This window comes from Pistacia vera, unplaced genomic scaffold, assembly GCF_008641045.1.
Source record: "Pistacia vera cultivar Batoury unplaced genomic scaffold, PisVer_v2 Contig44, whole genome shotgun sequence".
NCBI lineage: Eukaryota > Viridiplantae > Streptophyta > Magnoliopsida > Sapindales > Anacardiaceae > Pistacia > Pistacia vera.
In genome coordinates, this window is record NW_022196268.1 from 790,677 (window position 1) to 809,973 (window position 19,297).

Sequence of the window (19,297 nt, forward strand, 5' to 3'; positions counted from 1 at the left end):
TCGAATACAGTTCTCCATCTTTCACAGTAGATATTAGGTTGTCTTTCAAGAGCAAAAGACTTTTTCACACGGTTTAATCATATTTAATTACCCAATTTTTAAAATACTATTATTACCTAAATTTATATTAAGATTTCGATTATGATATCATTGAGACTCACACATGACACAACCATCATTCACTTCCTTGATTATAATTTACCAAAACCTCTCAAACCCTACTCCTGTTAACTTTATCAATGGCTGACAATCGAACAATTAGGGTTTGCGTAACTACTCGTCCTAAGTAAAATTTTAATCAATCCTAACCACCAAATTTCAATCTTTCACCATCAAAAGACTTATTGATCTCCCATCTTCAAGAGCTCAACAGTTTAGACTGAGTTTGCTCTCTGTTCATTATTAGAATATAAATTTAGATAATAAAATAGTATTTTAAAAGTTTGTTGATGATGAAATGTCATTAAATCATTATTTTGGTAGAAAAAAGTTTATATTATAATTTACAATAAGAGGTTACAATGAATTAATGATATCTTATAAAGAGATTAAATATTTAATTAGGAGAATGTCATATATTTAATAAAAATATTTTGAACGTTTTTACAGAAATATGTTGTAAAAAGAATCTTATAAAAATATTTTAAATTATTGCAAAAATAATGAAAATTCTTTATAACATCATGGGCCAAAATCATAGTTATACTTGGGTTCAACATAGTGGTCTTTGAATTTTGGGTTGGGCCCGTCGAGACCTGCTTCTAAGTTTAGGGGCGAGGAGGAAGAAGAGCCCGAACCACCCAAAGTCTCTTCTATAAATGCATATCCGTAGACTTGTCAAACGTAACCTGTTGCGAAGATTATAGAAGCTGCGCGACGACAGAGAACTAGGGTTTTAAATTACTCAAATCTCCGAAAATGATCTACGACGTCAACTCTCCTCTCTTCCGCTCCTTCCTCAGCCAGAAGGGTGGTTCTTCTGACAAGAGGTATGTGTTTCATGACAAGCATCTTCCCATTTTATCGTTATTGTTTTTTATTTCATCCGTAATGATTACTGATTAAGTTAAGGTATCTGATACGTTTCAAAATGGACCATTATAGTAGGATAACCAATTTTGTTAGAATGCTGATTAAGAAAGTTATATTCGAGTCGCTTTAACACCAGTTGGGTTCTTTTTTGGTTTGATTTGAAAACGAAAAGTTATAGATATTGGATACATGTAATTTAGAAAAGGTTGAATTAGAGCAACAATATATTTGGTTTTCTGAAACACTGAATTCCCTATGATATCTAACTAGGCTCAAGTTGTAATCAGCGGGTTTAGTACGTATTTTTTTGCAGGATGATCCTTGGTCTTATTTTTTTGAACATATTTTGTGTTGGGGGGATTTAATTGAATAGTAACAAATCCTAAATCACTGAAAGCGAAAAATAGTGCGAACAAAGGTGGTTCACTCTCCTTATGAGAGCTACGTCCACTTTGCCGCTACGGAATTTCACTATGAAGAAGAAGAAAAGAAATTGCAAGAATCTCTCACAAGCCTCAATAATTGGCTCACCCACTAAACCCTATTTGATGGCTCTCACTCTTTAATTGTGACTTTGCCTTCTATTCTTTTTGTGATCTCTAACTCTAGGACTTAACCCTTTTTATAGGTAATACGTGAGACACAATCCTAATAAGACTCAAATCTCATATTTTAATTCCTAATACAATTATAATACTATTTCCAATTGTATTCCTAAAAGAAAACAATTCTACTTAAATACAAATTAGGAAAACCCATGTCCTAATCCAATTCTAATTTGAATTGAATTTGGCTCCATAATCTCAACATTTTGGATTCATTTTTGACAGAATTTGGCATGCTTTTAATCCATACGGTAGGAGTGTTTTGATTTGAGATGGTTTTGGCATGTTCTGATCTGAACTGAAAAAAAATTAGAGACCTGATATGATGGTTACTGACTGATTTAGCCTTGACTCACCATGAATTTCCCTACCCTTGATAGTCTTGCAAGTGGTGGAATGATGGGATGTGATATCCGACCTAGCCCCTAGGGGTGTTGAACCTTTGTCCTCTTGTTTGAAATTAAAAGTCTTAATAGTGACCACTCATCTCCTGGGTTGATATCAGAGGTTTCCAGATTGGTCTGAGCCCTGAATTCGGTTGTTTGTCTGAATTAACTTACATATTGCATTGTTTTCAATTGGTATTGATTCATATCTTTATTTACTACTTACCTACATAATGGCTAATACCAGCTTGAGCAAGGAATCATGAGATTATGATTTTATTGTTTAATTGTTGTAGAGTATCCATTTCGCAGTTTGTAAGTCCTTTGCCAATGTGCATATATACAATGAGATTCATTTCTCTACAACTTCTTTGATCTTAATGTACCTGTACAGTTTTTTCCAGAACCATTAAAATGCATTTCAGGTGCATGTTTATACTTTCAATATGTTTTTGGTGTATGGTTTTAACTTTTCTGGGATATTTCAGGAAAATGGAAGAACAGAAGCCAAAGGAACAGAGACCCAAAGCTAACGAGAACAAGCCAGTTATGACAGAATGAGAGGTGCAATGAAGCATTAGGGATGAGATAGGATGCTAGATTATTCTCAATGCTATTAAAAATGTTGTTGATTTCAAATTCAAAGTGAAGTAACTCATGGCCTTTTGAGTTTGTAGTGGTGTGTCTGTTTGGATATGGATGTTACTTTTGTGGGACAAAAATCATTTCATTCTGTTATGTGAATGATATATGGTAAGATTAAAAATTTTCTGAGCGATTGTGCATCTTATATACTATAAGTAAGAGAACGTGTGTTGTTTGTATGTTATGTATGTGGCTGTTATCCTACCCGTTAAAGTTTGATAATAGTTTTGCTCAAATTTGGAGCATTTATTTTGAGCATCTTTTTTATCCATGACTAATTTACCACCAAAGGTTCTAGATACACCGTGGTTATGGTTTATCATATGTTATCTATACTCTCAAAGAGGACAAGGTGGATAAATGTTTCTTTTTTCTTTTACCACGAGACCCAAGTAATGAAACTGCATTTTTTCTCCATTGCAATTTAATTTAGGCCGATAATAGGAGTTGATTTATGTAATTGATTCTGGAACGACAGGAAAAATTCGTTTTCAGTTCGGTCGAGGGTCTTAGTGTTAAGGCATAAAATTCAGGACTTGCGTAGCCCGACCTTGTTTCTAACAAGAAATTAATTAAATTTCTTTATTAGTTATCAAATAACTATATCTTTAAATAAATTACAGCGGCTAAGTGTATACCACATGGAACCAACCAACAGCTAATTAAGATGATCATCCTCTATGGAGCCAATCGCCAATAAAGATGATCATCAATGTGTCGATCAATTTTTGGAGAACTCCCAAGTCTCCAATTAGATGAAAGTACCAAGCGAAGAAGTAAGTTAAGACTGCAGAAGGTTATAACATCACAGAATACAGAAACTCTCATAAATTACTACTGGACAAGCAACGGACTAAGAGGAAGTTTTCTTCATTTTCCATGTCCATTCAATGGATTTTATTTTTCCGAGTCTTAAGAGTGCCGAAAGTTCTGGGTTAAAATATGATATTATTCTTGGGCGATATTTGAATTGATATATATATATATATATATATACAGTGCTGGGATGGGCTACGGCTTAAATGTTATTCCCTATCCACCATACATGGTCTCCAGAATACATGATCTGTTGAGTTCTTCTTCTGCACCTTCTTACACACTTGCTGGTTGAACACCGCCACTTTATGAAATCATATCAAAAAATTATTATTAAGAACTTTCCATTGTCAAACCATTGGATGTTAACATGGGGATTTCTGTGCAGTTAAAAGAGAATGGAGAGAGCGATTTAGCCTGCAACCAAGATCGCTAAATGGTATTGCTGACATGATTACTACTGACTCCCTGATCAACAAATTAATCTTTTAGCTTAAAATTGTCAAAATGTATTTACCATCTCAGGTTGAGGTTGCTTACCTCATGAGCATTGATGGAGTTTTCTTGTTTAAAGTAGGTGTGAGTGGTGTCATTTTTGAGTAAGTAGTACTGAATCCTAGTTGTTAGCCAACATATGAAATAAAAAATGTGGGATCTCTGATCTGTTCTCTATTCTGTGTATTTGAGAGGTTGGGATATTTTTGGTAAGAAATCGCATATGCTGAGGACTGTTGGGAGAAGCTGGCAATATTGGATCCTATACTGGGGTTGGCCCCCATTTTATCTGATTCTATTTCTAATTCTAATTATAATTCTAGGTGGTGGTAGTGGTTTTAACTAATGGAAGAAAAAGGAGAGTATCTGAGTTTCCAAAAATCAACACACAACACAAGGTCGTCAAATAGAGGTTGCTTTGGGTGAAAGGGAAAAGAGGTAGGTATCCTTTTTGTCTGTGGTTGAATATAAAGTCGAGTGTTTTAACAGCCCAAAAGCTATGAGAAAACAATTAGTTTAGTCTTGAGTGGGACACATATAATCGTTACCCATTGTCAATAGTAGGGGCCTCCTTCAGCATGATTGCTTGGAGGCCTTTATGACTCAGCGCAGTCTACAACTGCCGCTGCTCTCGCTTATCCATCTTTAGGACCAATTCAATACAACCTACACAACCCTATTTGCGTTTCAATCGGAAATTTGATTTTTAAATTGGTATTCGAGAGTGTTCGGACCAGTTTACACGTACTTCAATTAGTTCTATAGGATCATGAAGTTAATTGTCTGATAAATATTTAATAGTTATCTCTTATTAGTAGTTGTAAAGATTCAAACTCAAGAACTCTTGAGTAATATACCCAAAAGTCCTAAGAAAACTGTCAACCTATGATTATGAATATCTATTCATTATTAGAATGTAGAAAAGAAAATTAGTCCAATCTCTTCATATATCTACTTGGCTTTTTGTTTTTACCAAACGGAGGGTAAAAATGTTTCAGATAGCTGGAGCTACCACCAAAGATTCTTTTCGTAATTTTCACTGCTCTCTGACTTGAAGGAGAGATGGAGAAGTTTCTTTTTCTTTTCGAGTTGCGCCAATGTTTCTTTCAATAGACAAGATGTTTGACAGGTGATTTTAATGGTCAAAATAAAGATAGAAAATTTAATTGCATTAAAAATGAATAAAAAGATATGATAAATAAAATGGTGGGTCTGAATTGAGGTGAAAAAGCAGGGGACCAAAGAGTGCATGCACTTGAATGGTTATAAGTGGTTTCCCATGTGCAACCATTTCTACATCCTAAACTCCAAAAACCCCTCAATCACCTCTTGTCTCCTCTCTTAATCAATTCCTATTTCTAAATCCACTTACATAAAACCTCTTTACCACCTTCTCTCAATCACTTTTTCTACCTTCAACTTCATCTTCTTTTAATATTAATTTCATTTTAGCACTGTCAAATTATGATAGTTGGTTATTGAATTGTTCTCTTCTCTGCAAATTATTAATCACATATCAGATTTGTGTTATGAGGCATTTACTTATTTGATGGTCAAGGATCCAAGCTCGTCAATTAGATGTTGAAGGGTTTTATGATGAATTTAAGAATGGCTTACTGGTTAGATAATCTACATTTCATATGGGTGATGAGAAAGAAAAAACAAAGAAAAAAAAAAAGATGCCAAATGTAATTACAGCAATCCAAACAAATCTTTGACTGGAAATAAAAAAAAATTAAGATAACAAAATTTTAATGGTTTTTGCTTCAAAACTTGCTGCTCAGCGTTAAAATCCTATAAATGTAATCAAGAAGCTGGTGCTTGAATGACTCAACTGATAAACAAAGAAAAGAAAAAAAGAATCCCAAACTGAGGTTAGTCAAATTTGTCTGGATCTACTGTATTAATATTTTATTTCTTAGTTTATTTGATTGATGTACAGGTGATGAACCATTTGACTAACGATAAGTGAAAGTGTAGATTTTATTCTGTCCAATTAAGTTTTAAGACATTTGTCATTGCATTATTAATCAGTTCATATGCAGAACCAGGCGGTGTTCGGGTCAATTACTTAGTTTGTAGAACCTTTTTTTTTTGTTCTTTTACATCAGACCACCCACAGGTGATATTACAGAATCAGCTACTTCCAAACAAGTTGTGTTTATTCCTTGATATGTGGCACTTAGGATATAATTTGCTTTAATAAGATCATGTAATAATTTATATAGATGTGATGATGATATAAATGGTGAGCAAATTGAAAAAAGGGGATCCCAGTTGTTGGTTGTAGTAAAAAGATTAATTGACAACAGGGAAAAGCAGCTTCTAAAAAAGTGCTTTTTTCTTGCCAAGATCGTTAGTTATACAATCTGTCTCTCTCCCAATCTTGATATCTCTCAGTCTCATTCCTTTATTCACGCCGCTCCCTCTTCCAATTTCACGCATTCTTCTCCCCATTTTTCTTAAAACAATCACCTATCTTCTTCCTACTCTATATTATCCTGTTCCATTTTCTTTCATTTCCCAAGAGAAGAAAGAAAGAAAATGTCAGAATTTTCTTTCTCATCACCAAACACTACCAACTCCAAGAAAACTCACTACTACTTGTCTAGTCTTCTTCTCTCTGACTTGTTCCTCCTCTGTTCTTTCATTGTTTCTCACCCTCTCTACTTCTCTTACTTCATTTTCTTCTCACCATACATTATCAAGATCCTTTCTTTCCTTTCTCCTCTCTTCATCACCACCTCTCTTTTGCTTCTTGCTCTCTTCACCACTCTTCTCCACGACAATTCTTCACTTGAATTCTCGTTTCAAAATGTCTTAGACAATTTGCGCTCTAATGCAGACGATGAAAACCAAGAATTTCGAGGCTTTGAGGAGCTTGAAGCCTATAAAATTGTGTTTGATACGTCTATTCTTGAGATCAGAGAAAGTTGTGTTCAAGATTCTGAAGAAAATTGCTTACCAAACTTCGAAGAAGCACCTGTGGACAAGCATTCAATTCATGAAACTTGTGGTACAAATGTATCACAAGGTCTAACAAGTAATGTTAACGAAAGCTTAGCTGAGATTATGCGGGCTGAAACTACTGAGCTGATTGCGGAAGGTAAAAGTTTAGGAGGGTTCTTGAAGGAGGACCATGAGTTTGTCGATGTAACGTGCGAAAAGGAAGAAAAAGAAGTCAAGGCCAAGCCACTAAGCGTAGAGTTCAATAAAGGTGATCATCATCAAGAACAAAAAGAAGCAGCACTAATGAACGGTGGATCCAAGGCACTAGACAGTAAAATAAGTGATGAAGGCAAAGTGACTGATGACAATGGAGTGGTGGAGTATTTGTCAAAAGTAAAAGCGAATTCTCAGAGACTTGGGAGAAATCATAATGATGGAGGAGAGTACCACACTTCAAAAGTTATGGATATTAATTATTCTCAACCATTAATGGGTGGGTCAAATCTTGGTAGTTTTGGATCAATGAGAAAAGAAAAAGAATGGAGAAGGACATTGGCATGCAAGCTTTTCGAGGAGAGACACAATGTAGATGGAAGTGAAGGGATGGATTCGCTCTGGGAGACTTATGAGACAGACTCAAATAAGCTTCAAACTAGAAACAAATCAAAGAAGGGCAAGAAAGGTGGCAGTAAGCACTATGGGGATAATGATGATGAAGAAGAAGAGGATGAGATTGATGATGGCCAATTGTGCTGCTTACAAGCTCTCAAGTTCTCAGCTGGGAAGATGAATTTGGGAATGGGAAGGCCTAATCTTGTCAAGTTTTCCAAGGCACTCAAAGGAATTGGATGGTTGCACAATGTGACAAAGCATGGCAAGAAGATCTACCATTGAATTGAATTTCGGTGGTTGCACTTTCACCCTCTTGTTTTATGTTTAATTAATGGGCATAACATAAATGTGTATTTCTTTGAGGATCTTAAGTAAATATGGTCTTTTTTTTTTTCTTCTTCTTCTTCTTCAACCCCCAAAAATCCAGAAGCTAGTTAGTGCTTGGTTAGACTGTTTTCTATATTGCAGAAGAACTATAGTTTGCTACTTTGTGTGGATGGTTTTAGTTTTAGGGGAATTTTTTGTGTGTTGAGTGGCTCATAGTTGGTAGATTACAAATATTACAATCATACTGCAATGTCCCATGCATAAGGCCTAGAGAGGTGGTTTAACATTATGTATAATAATTGAATCAATAAAGTATAAGACATGTTTTGGGCCATTCAGTTATGTCACATGTGGCATGCAGATAACTTGCCAGACAATAACCAAATGGGAGTTCTACCCAATTGTTTGATAGATCTTTATTTGTGGTGGTATGGTTAAAGCATCCAAGGCAGGCCAAAGGTTGCCATTTTCTGCTGTTATATGTTAATATTAATACGCTGCCAGAGATCTGATTTTTTGCTGATTTCTATAGACTTTCTACTTCTTACTCTTCAATTAGATTCACTCGGTTGAGTTACGCAGTATGACTCTCAACCAATATGCCCTTGACCACGTCTTCGCTCCAGTGTATATATCTCTTTGTTGTTGAAAATTATTACTAGTGTAAATGGATTTCAATGTCCAACTGGAAATGAGAATTTATATATTGGGCTCATACCTTCTTACAGCACTCTCTGAACTATAAATTCTGATCTCTAACTGTTACAGGAGAGTTGGGTTGTTGAAGAGATGCTTATTTCTATATATGTTACCTGGAAAAACTATAGATATTTAATACAAATCATCTCAAAAAATAAGTTTCTGTTAATGATAGCCTACAATCTTGGTTACTTTTATAAGCTCGTCTGCCAACTGGTACCGACTAATTTGAAGTTAAAAAATTGATGGGATTATTTAGGTGAACTTTAATTGGAGACTCTTATACATATATGCTGCGAAAACATATGTAGAATACAGTTACAATCGATCAACAAGTACTAATGTTAACTAGTATAACATAAAGACATAGACCAAAATATATACCCATACTAGTAGAAGAAGAAGAAAAAATGTTTTAAGTCTTTAATTAATGCTTGTGTGTAGTTACGCGGGAAAATGGAGTTACTATTAAAACACTCTCTCAAGTTTTGAATAAATTAAATAGTCATGAAATTTATCACTTTAACACATATCGCTTAAGATATAGATAAGCTTATATCGCTTAAGCGATAAATTTATTAATCGAATGATCATTTGGTAAAGAGTTTCAAATTTCGTAAATATTTAATCCATTCTAAACTTGAAATGATATTTTAATTAATTTTCCTAAAAAAAAATGTATGCATATGATAGGTCATGAGAAGTTTAATTCAGTTAAATTTTAATATAAATTCTTATACAAATCAACGTATTTTAATATGAATGAGTAACTTAAAGAAATACAATATAAATACACATTTGATTAATCTTTATGGGGAGACTAGAGAATTGACTCACTGTCATATCACTTAAATATTAGGAGATAAAATATGTGTATGTTGACCCGAACATCTTAGTAAAAAAAAAAAAGGACATGAAAACACACAAGATTATGGTATTAATTTATACTGAACATTTCATAGATATTTCATTGAAAAGGATTAAAATAAATGACAAAACATCATATTGTAGCTGGATTCTGCTGGAATAAAGTTTCTGTAGTGACCGACAGTAGTGTAACGTAGCTCAAATTTGACACCTGGATGAAAGAAATTTCATATATTAAAAAATAATTCTTCCTTTAATTACATGTAATTATCAGAATGCATATCATCCTGGATTTATTAAATACATGAAAATGACCATCATCTAACTTGTATTTAAAATAGAATGTGCAAAGTTGTCTTTTTATTCTTCATAAATCGTACATCTCCTAAACTTTAAAATACAAAATAATAATAATAATAATAATAATAAGTTAAAAAAAAAAAAACCACTAAAGCGTTCACACTCCTTCGGCGTTGCAGCCAGTCTCCAAGTGGCGCACCGACACTAGCAGATGTTTGACTAAAACCCCGAAATCAAGTGTCTCTATCATCCCATTAAACACGTCAACGGTACAGATCCATTCAATCACTGCCGTAACCGCAGGCAATACTATTATACATCTCTCATAATTAATCTCCGAGTTAGAGGCAGGCAGGCAGCGAGTGAGGGAGTGAGAGATATAATAAATCTCAATCACTTATTAATCTCCATTAAAGCGGCAAAACCTCGCCTGCAAAACCACTGAGAATGGCCAGCAATCGAACCGCACGCACTGGAGCAAGGGTGCCCCGACGGTTTGGTTTCACCATGAAGATACTGGCCTTCGGCATTAGTCTCGTCGTCTTTATTTTCTTAAGTCTCTCTTTTGCCTTCACTTTCCACTCAGATTCTTACGATCTCCAACCCTCGGTGAGTATGCACGCTCTCTCTCTTTGTTCGTTTTAGTTTTAATTGATTTTTATCTTATTTTTAAGTAAAAAGCAAATTGTAGATATGAATTAGAATTGTTTTAAGAAGTGTTATTGTTTACTTGAATGGGATTAGGGTACGTACAGAATTGCATCCTTAGGGAGATCCCTTTTGGGGCAAAAATCGGATCCACTGAAGCCCCGGTTGGATCAGATCCGAAAGCAAGCGGATGATCACCGAGCATTGGCTATGGCGTACGCATCGTATGCACGGAAGCTGAAGCTGGAGAACTCGAAATTGGTTAGAAACTTTGCCGATCTTTCTAGGAACTTTACGGATCTCATCAATAAACCATCTTATCGGGCTCTCACAGAGTCTGACTCCCTCCAAATTGATGAATCCATTCTACGGCAGTTTGAAAAGGAAGTGAAAGAAAGAATCAAATTTACTCGCCAAATAATAGCAGAAGCAAAAGAGTCGTTTGATAACCAGTTGAAGATTCAGAAACTAAAAGACACTATTTTTGCAGTGAATGAACAGTTAACAAAGGCCAAAAAGCAAGGAGCTTTTTCGAGTTTGATAGCTGCGAAATCGATACCTAAGAGTTTGCATTGTCTGGCCATGAGATTGATGGAGGAGCGAATTGCACATCCTGAGAAATACAATGAGGAAGGGAAGGCAAAGCCCCCAGAATTTGAAGACCCTAAGCTTTACCATTATGCTATATTTTCAGATAATGTGCTTGCAGCTTCTGTCGTGGTGAATTCCGCTGTTAAGAACTCCAAAGAGCCATCAAAACATGTGTTTCATGTAGTGACTGATAAGATGAATCTTGGGGCGATGCAGGTTATGTTTAAATTGAAGGATTATAATGGGGCCCATATAGAGGTTAAGGCAGTTGAAGATTATAAGTTTTTGAATTCATCCTATGTGCCTGTTTTGAGGCAGTTGGAGTCTGCTAATTTGCAGAGGTTTTACTTCGAGAACAAGCTTGAGAATGCAACAAAAGATACGACAAATATGAAGTTTAGAAATCCCAAGTACTTGTCGATATTGAATCATTTGAGGTTTTATTTGCCTGAGATGTACCCGAAATTGCATAGGATTTTGTTCTTGGATGATGATATTGTTGTTCAAAGGGACTTAACAGGGTTGTGGAAGATAGATATGGATGGGAAAGTGAATGGGGCAGTTGAGACTTGTTTTGGGTCGTTTCATAGGTATGCTCAGTACATGAATTTCTCACATCCTTTGATCAAGGAGAAGTTTAATCCAAAGGCATGTGCATGGGCTTATGGGATGAATTTCTTTGATTTGGATGCTTGGAGAAGAGAGAAGTGTACAGAAGAATATCATTACTGGCAGAATCTGGTAAGATTAATTTTTATGCATTGCTATTTGTTTCCATTTTATGTTAATGCAATAGCCAATTGTTATACTGATTTATGTCTTATCTTTTATGATGGTTGCAGTATTATTATTATTATTATTATTATTAGCTACTATTGGTTGCAAAAAGAAACTAATGTATTTAGTTGCTTTAGTTTAACTAGGTGGACTGATCTCCCTGTCCTTTTTATAGCTACTACAGTTTTATATTCATTAATGTGTTGTATATTAGTATTTTCTGGATTAAACTTTTGTGTGTTATTGCAGAATGAGAACCGAACCTTGTGGAAATTAGGGACATTACCTCCAGGTTTAATCACATTTTACTCTACCACGAAGCCACTTGACAAATCATGGCATGTTCTGGGGCTTGGCTATAATCCTAGCATTGGTATGGATGAGATTAGAAATGCTGCAGTGGTACACTTCAACGGCAACATGAAGCCTTGGCTTGACATTGCCATGAATCAGTTCAAGCCTCTTTGGACTAAGTATGTTGATTATGATCTTGAATTTGTTCAAGCCTGTAATTTTGGTGCCTGAATAATCTGTGTCATACTCAAGTCTTATATGACATCACTTGTAGGATTTTGCTTCTATTTGTCCATACGAGTCTTGCAGCTGCAATTAAAATTATTTGGCAAATGTTAAAAAGTATTTAGAACTATATGCGATTTTGCAATTAAAGTTTTTAGTTGTTTCATCTCAACTCTATATATGTAGTGATTTAACCATATCATTATCATAGCATTACCCTGCCGTAATTGGGTTGTACTTGTTTTAGCTCTTAAAACCTGTTTCTGAATGTTATAGTCCTCGATCACATTGGATGTTTCGGTTTGTAAAGAAATTGCTGAGGTATATCACCTGGTATGGTAGCATTAATAGATTGAAGATATATATATAAATTACAACTGGATACTGTTGCTATACGTCAGTATTTAGGAATTGACGAACCGCTGAGGATTTTACCGGAGACAATTAAACCATGCAATCGGAACGACTCCTGCTCAACCCAGACTTAAGATAATTAAATGTCGACCAAAATTAGTTCAAATCACATGCGAAGCATTCTTCAAACTTCCGAAGACAATGAATATTGTAGTTACCAAGTAGTTGGACGGCAAAAAGTTTTGTAAATGAGCCACTACCACCAAAGTATTTAGGCAAGGTTGTATCAAACCTCCTCGCGAGTATAGATTCTAGCTGTCAAATAACCCAAACCAAAACCAAAAACAAAAAAAAAAAAAAAAAAAAAAAAAACAAAAAACAAAAAACAAAAAACAAACACCAAACCCAACATTCTCCATTAACCATTTCTTCAAAATTGTCGAGGAAAGCTTGTTAACCTAACAATCGTCATTTTCAGTACGCGAAACATAGATAATATTATCCACTGTAACCTCCAAAAAAAAGTCCCACGATATCTACCCGGGGACTAGATATTGACACAAGTATACCAAACAAAAATTTAACACCATTCACCCAAAAAACTCGTTATGGAAAAAAAAAAACGAAAAAGCTAAGCTCCAGATAAATCCTAAAGAAAATTCGGTACTTGATCCACTAAAATATCATATCCTTACTCTTAAACCTATTAAACCACTTGCCAAATCACTAAACTACAAACAGAAATTATCTTGCTCAATCTCAACTGCTCCCAAATCATATGCTTTCCTCATGCAGGAGCAGGTACTCGCGGTGCTACATTTTTAGCTGCGCATTAACAGTCATCCTGCCAGCACGGTTCACACGACCACCAGCCCCCAATCTGCACTCCTTGGTATCCATCACCTCCACGGTTAGAAAATCTCCCCTACTGCCACTCCTATTTTCATACTCATCCTGTTACAAAAATCACCACGGCCATAGCCTCTGCTAGCTCCATAGTTTCCACGCCTTTGCTCCCTCATTCCTGATCCATTTCCCGCTCCTGTGAAAACCGTCCCCTATTTCCCCCGCCAATAAAACACCAGTTTAGCATAAATTTAACAAGATAGGTCAACCTTTGGTCTCAAAGAGTTGTATCTAAGTTAGGAATCCCCATTCCATCCTAACAATAACTGGATAGCAAAAGACTTGGCACTGGAATTCTAGGCCCAGCTACCAGCAAGGGCTGAGCCTTACAGGACAAAAAAAGCCCAGCCCCACACCCGGGTTTTATTGCTAACATTAGACAAAATATATTATACATTCTATTATAAAAAAAAAAAATACTTATATACATACATAAAATAATACTAGTACATAATATGTAGGAAGTACTATATAATAATTTAATAACATTTTTTTTTAATTGTAAAATAACATCATTATATGATCTAGGACAAGAGAACATTCAAAAATTGCAAAAGATAAATTTTTAATTAGTCTCATCAAAGGAACTGAAAACCACACTCTAGAGTTCAAGCACAAAAAAACTCAAATTCAAATAGCTATTGATTATAACATTCTTTTATGTCAAATCTCCAAATATTGGGAAGCATAAAAATACTATACTCAAGCAAAATTATTCAAAACTTGAGAAGAGCGCCATCACCACCCAACATAAACATACTAGCCCATCACCACCTGTTGCATATTTCTTGCCAAAAAGAATGAAATGCAGCTTGTCATGACATGCAAACACACCAGCACACAAGATGTTTGCTCCAGTACTCTTGACGAGTGATAATTAATCATTGTATTTTGAAATAAAATTTAAAAAAACATTAACAATAATTAATTTAAACCTAAAAGCAGGCCTGGGCTGGAAATATAAAAATTAATCCAGGGCCTAGTCCGGATGCACCCAGGGTTTTGCCATCCCTCCATGAACTATAAAGTGCAGTGTCTGAAAGTTTGGCATAAACAAACAAATGTGATAGTAACAGTGATTATATGGAAAATTGTAACTCGCGGAGACCACTTTGAATTTTCCTGAAACTTAGTGGTGACACTCTGTATGACACCAATTTAACTGTAATACGAAGGGACCTCATATCTTTCAAATAGCAATGACAGTTGCCATGTCATGCATGATGTATTTGCAATTCAAGAGTCAAATTTTAAAATATAGCAATTTCACAACAAAATCCCAACTTGCCTCGAGTAGACTTCTTTTGTTCAACAACAACTTGTCGTCCATTGATCATGATAGGAGATGCCTGAGGAAAAAATAGAAACATACTTATAACACAAAACAATTAAGAGATTCTTAACATAAGAAGCTAATCAATGCAACAAGGAAATGAAAACATCTAAGACAACTGTGAGAATCAATAAGTAGACACGGGTCCTTTCCCATTCTTAACAGGGAGGAACATTGAAAATCCAGAAATGAATTTATGCACTGCTAAAGGAGCCCCATCATGGCATCTTTCCTTGGCCAACAAAAATTTATGGTAAGATAACTGCACACTGAATTGTATAAAATTACGATAAAATAGAAAGTTATCATCACATGGAACTTTAAAAAAAATCATCCTGTACCTACATCATAAATGGGGCTCCTACAATTAGCTTGATTGTTTATATTCACAGGGTAGAGGTTGTATTTTCCTATAATTGTCCATACAAGGTTTAGACAGTATGAATACCCTCAGGAACTTGCACATTAAAGTTAAATAAACATCTTAAAATAACAGAATATAGCATTTGCAAAATAAAAGTTTATACAAAGGATGGCAAAATTAACAACAAAAACACACAAAGGAAGAATCCAGGACATGCTAGTTTTAAGCATGAATTTCTCTATGAAGATGGTGCATGCCAGTCATGTTACTTAACATGTAAAACAGACATCAAATGATAAGAAAATTAACCTAAAAATTCTGCTCGTGATTGTGTGAAACCAATTTGTGTTGTTATGACATTAAAAAATAGCATCAAAATTTAGAATATATCTAAAATACCAAAAACTCCATGGCAGAGGTGAACATCATAAATAGACAAAAAGGAACTCACAGATAATCTGTTTCTTTTTCATCCATGGTGGAACAAAATATCTATGAATTTCATCTAAAACCATATCCTCAAGGTACAGTATACATATGTATAACAACAAACAAGTCACAGCAGCAAAAGCTATTGCACACCTCTATTGCATTTTGCACAGCAACTTCCTCTTCAAATTCAACAAAGCCAAAAGAAAATCCCTGTTCCAAAGAGAATAAATATCCGTTTCAGACTCACTAAACTGTAAATCAAAGAGGAAAATGAGATTAAATATACCTTTTGGGATTTAATTTGAATACCACCACTCCTTATAGCTCCAAACTTCTTGAACTCATTCTCAAGTAGAGAATGTGTGGCACTCACAGGCAGACCTTTAAGATATATAGATGGACCCTCAGCTGTTTATCAATAAACAAAAGAATGAATCAACATAACATATATACAAATATGCTAATACCCACGTGTGCATACCTGAAAGAATAAATTGTGAATTAACCATCAAAAATCATGCAAACGTGATGAATAACCACATACCTCCACCCTCTAGGTTATTCCCATTTTCAGTAGCAGGGACACTGGAAACAGGTGTCTCTGATGCCTGATCTGGAGGCGATGCAGAGGGAGGTTGTTGCTCCTGGCTCTTCATTATAGACCTTAGAGAAGATGGTGGAGGGGATGATATAGAGACAGCACTGTCCTTCATAACCTTCACCAGGAAAAACAATATTTGGCAATTCAGCATATGATGGAAAAAGCAATGTGAACACAGCTACTAAAAAACCATTTATATTCCACTAACTATCATCAGTTCTAAAGATTACAGAAAAATGCAATTACTGAAACCAAACTCAAATTATCTGCAAAGCTAAAGACGCATGTAGATGTAGCAGATGCTAATTACAATTGAAGCATAGGACTTCTTCGGCACTTCTTCACTTTTAGAGTTAGATTCAGCAACCATATGTGTATCATCTGGAACCTCATCAACAACCTCAGGTACCGGTGCCTCCTCTTCTTTGATTGTGCCGTCCCCATTCTCAGAAGGATCACGAACATCCTCCACATTGACTTCCTCAGATAAAACAGCCATTTGATCAGAAACATGAGTGCCCTGTACTAGAGAATCATCTGCAGAAAGAAACATCATCTTAACATCAATCAGAGGTAAGCAAAATCTGTAATTTATAACCATAGTGTTGGTTTCAATTACCTTGGTCAGGAGTAATAGGAGCTTCAACGTCATTAACAGGAGCCTGGTTGCCATCATAGTTGGTCTCATCTACATATCTAAAGACATCATTCAAAACAAAGTAGCCTTTGTCTTGAGGTGCCAGGAAAAAACTCTGAGTAAATTTCCGCTTCACATTGTCCTTTCCAGTCAAATACCCAGTCACAAGAACAAGAACTCCCCCATTGTAAGATTCTTGTGCATCCACAGTTGTTATCTCAGCGCTGAAATCTCCATAATGGAGTGAAAGTATCTTATCATTGATAGCCTGCCCCAAAGAGTCAAACAAACATGTAAAGGACAACACTCCCTATCGTTAATAAAAACTTACTCTACAGTTAATTCATACATATGCTACTTTGTGAGAAGATCTCATATCCAAATGAACCATACACACGCCTTTTCCTTACTATAAAATAGCAAATATTGACATCATATAAGACCCAGGAAAACAAAAACTTCATTACTAATACCTCATACAAACAATTGGCTAAGTAGAAGTTAACTCCCATGCCATATTGAAGAATTTTTTTTTCCAGTTTTGTTGACACACTGATCTTTTATCCATTCTCTCCCAACTAAAAGCTTTATAAGCTTCAACAAGCTAAGCAGCAATAAATAAAACACAAAAATGAAAAGACACACAGAATGTACAGAAACAGAGAACAGGAAGAGTTGCTCACTTGCATAGTGGTTGTGTTACTCATGACCCCATTTTCTTCTGGGCGACCAAGCTTACTAATATCCTGGTAAAACCGATGAACATGCTCGGGAGATTGGTGTAATATAAGGTAGTATTGATGAACAAACGCATTCCCCACCTAATAGTCCACCACAATTATTACCTCGTAACTCAATCAAAGACATGACAGTTGCATTAAAATGAAAATGAAATAATATAATACAAGAATCCAAATAAAATAAAGTGACATACAACATCAGCGGTAGGAGCTGGAGCTGGAGCTGGCTGAACCGTAGACGCCATCACTACTCTTACCATTCTTAGTACTTGATCTCACAAAAGCAATAAAAAGCCCTAATTAATTATACAGAAATCTTCATTACTTAATTTTATTGTTTTTCAAGAAAATCGAAACCAAACCCTAACGGAGTCACCACAAACATTTCTACAGTGGATCCGGAAAATGATTTTCCAGTAAAATAAACAAACAGAACCATAAACGATCCACCAACATGTCAGCTCAGACTTCACACTTAAAACTGACTACTTAAGCATGCGTAAACTTTTACTTTTCTCAGCAAAAAATAAAAAATAAATAATAACAATCATAACAAGCAAAAAAAGGGGCGTAAAATGAAGGTATATTTAGCAAAGCAAAGTAAAAGCAGAACAAAGATACAGGAAGAGAGAGAGAGATAAATAATGCGTAGATTTGAGTACCGGAAATGAAGATTTGGATCGGAGAAAGTGAGGTGAGAGGAGCGTATAGAAAGTGGTTGCAAAATTGGTGTCTAACCTCCCTTAAATTATCTAGGGTTTGTAAAGTTTGGTCTCTCTAGATCTTGAAGAAGCGCAAGAATAAGGGAGGAAGACGAGAGAGAGTGCGGGACAGGGTTTTAGTGCTTTTATAAGTGCGTGCGTGTGTGTGTGTGTGTGTTTTGTTCTGTAAATTGTAAATGACGTGTATGTGCATGTGAAATGTGAGCACCAAAATCAGAGGAGAATTTTTATGACGGTGCGTGAGAAGCTTTGTTGTGTTATATTTGCTTTTGGAAAATATTTCATTTCGTTTCCATAATATGACTGCAATCAAATGATTTAAATTATATTAAACAGATTATCTAACATAGTTTGAGAATGTCTACCAGTTTTCTTTTAATTCATTTAAGCTAGTTTTGCTATATTGAACATGGATATCATATAATGTAATTATTGGTCAAGGCTATAGTAATTTAAATTGAAACACAAATTTATTATAAAAAATTTAAGTCAAAATTTTAAGTTGATAGAACCTAACCCAAATATAAAACCCATAGTATCAGTCTATCTATAAAAGGGGAACAACTTAAACATACCCAAGGTTTTTCGTAATGACAAGTTGGTACACAAAAGGTTTGAGAAAGACAAATAGATACTTTCTGTCCTGTATTGTTATAGATTTCCATTTTATAATAGTGAAAATACTAAAATACCCTTTGAAGTTTGACATCTTAGTTTGTTATTAATTTATCACTAGTCAACTTATTCAATTACATAAATACCCACATCATTATGGTGAATTACATTATGCCCTCATGTTACAAGTGACCAATTTATTCCTGTTTTGGCAGAAACAGTGTCAATATACTCAGTTGTGGCTGAAAATTGAAATTTTTCATAATTTAAAAGAAAACATTCATAATTAACATCAATTCAGTACATGATATTCAGTATCAATTAA

At 34.9% G+C, this 19,297-nt stretch overlaps 4 protein-coding genes across 6 annotated transcripts; 3 read left to right on the plus strand and 1 right to left on the minus strand.

Moving 5' to 3' along the window:
- Window positions 1-817: 817 nt before the first annotated feature.
- LOC116144164 (wound-induced basic protein) lies at window positions 818-2,683 on the plus strand. Its single transcript, XM_031429622.1, has 2 exons — window positions 818-989; window positions 2,512-2,683. Exons 1-2 carry the CDS (start codon window positions 919-921, stop codon window positions 2,582-2,584), a joined length of 144 nt encoding a protein of 47 aa, XP_031285482.1. The 5' UTR covers window positions 818-918; the 3' UTR covers window positions 2,585-2,683.
- A 3,766-nt stretch (window positions 2,684-6,449) lies between these two features.
- LOC116144163 lies at window positions 6,450-7,934 on the plus strand. The gene has a single exon (XM_031429621.1). The coding sequence runs from the start codon at window positions 6,524-6,526 to the stop codon at window positions 7,820-7,822; it is 1,299 nt and encodes a 432-aa protein (XP_031285481.1). The 5' UTR covers window positions 6,450-6,523; the 3' UTR covers window positions 7,823-7,934.
- A 1,998-nt stretch (window positions 7,935-9,932) lies between these two features.
- Window positions 9,933-12,440, plus strand: LOC116144162 (galacturonosyltransferase 8). The gene is made up of 3 exons (XM_031429620.1): window positions 9,933-10,342; window positions 10,478-11,713; window positions 11,999-12,440. Exons 1-3 carry the CDS (start codon window positions 10,181-10,183, stop codon window positions 12,272-12,274), a joined length of 1,674 nt encoding a protein of 557 aa, XP_031285480.1. The 5' UTR covers window positions 9,933-10,180; the 3' UTR covers window positions 12,275-12,440.
- A 1,071-nt stretch (window positions 12,441-13,511) lies between these two features.
- On the minus strand, window positions 13,512-18,494 carry LOC116144276 (nuclear transport factor 2). 3 transcript variants are annotated; one of them, XM_031429746.1, is made up of 10 exons: window positions 18,298-18,494; window positions 17,830-17,903; window positions 17,579-17,716; window positions 16,878-17,163; window positions 16,569-16,795; window positions 16,202-16,373; window positions 15,944-16,065; window positions 15,808-15,867; window positions 14,818-14,877; window positions 13,512-13,691 (listed from the first exon to the last, which is right to left on the minus strand). In XM_031429746.1, the coding sequence occupies exons 2-10, from the start codon at window positions 17,893-17,895 to the stop codon at window positions 13,641-13,643; spliced, it is 1,182 nt and encodes a 393-aa protein (XP_031285606.1). In that variant the 5' UTR covers window positions 17,896-17,903; window positions 18,298-18,494; the 3' UTR covers window positions 13,512-13,640. The 3 variants fall into 3 exon arrangements, with proteins under 3 accessions (XP_031285606.1, XP_031285607.1, XP_031285608.1); XM_031429747.1 differs by having other exon boundaries at window positions 17,830-17,909; XM_031429748.1 differs by having other exon boundaries at window positions 17,830-17,931.
- Between the last annotated feature and the right edge of the window lie 803 nt (window positions 18,495-19,297).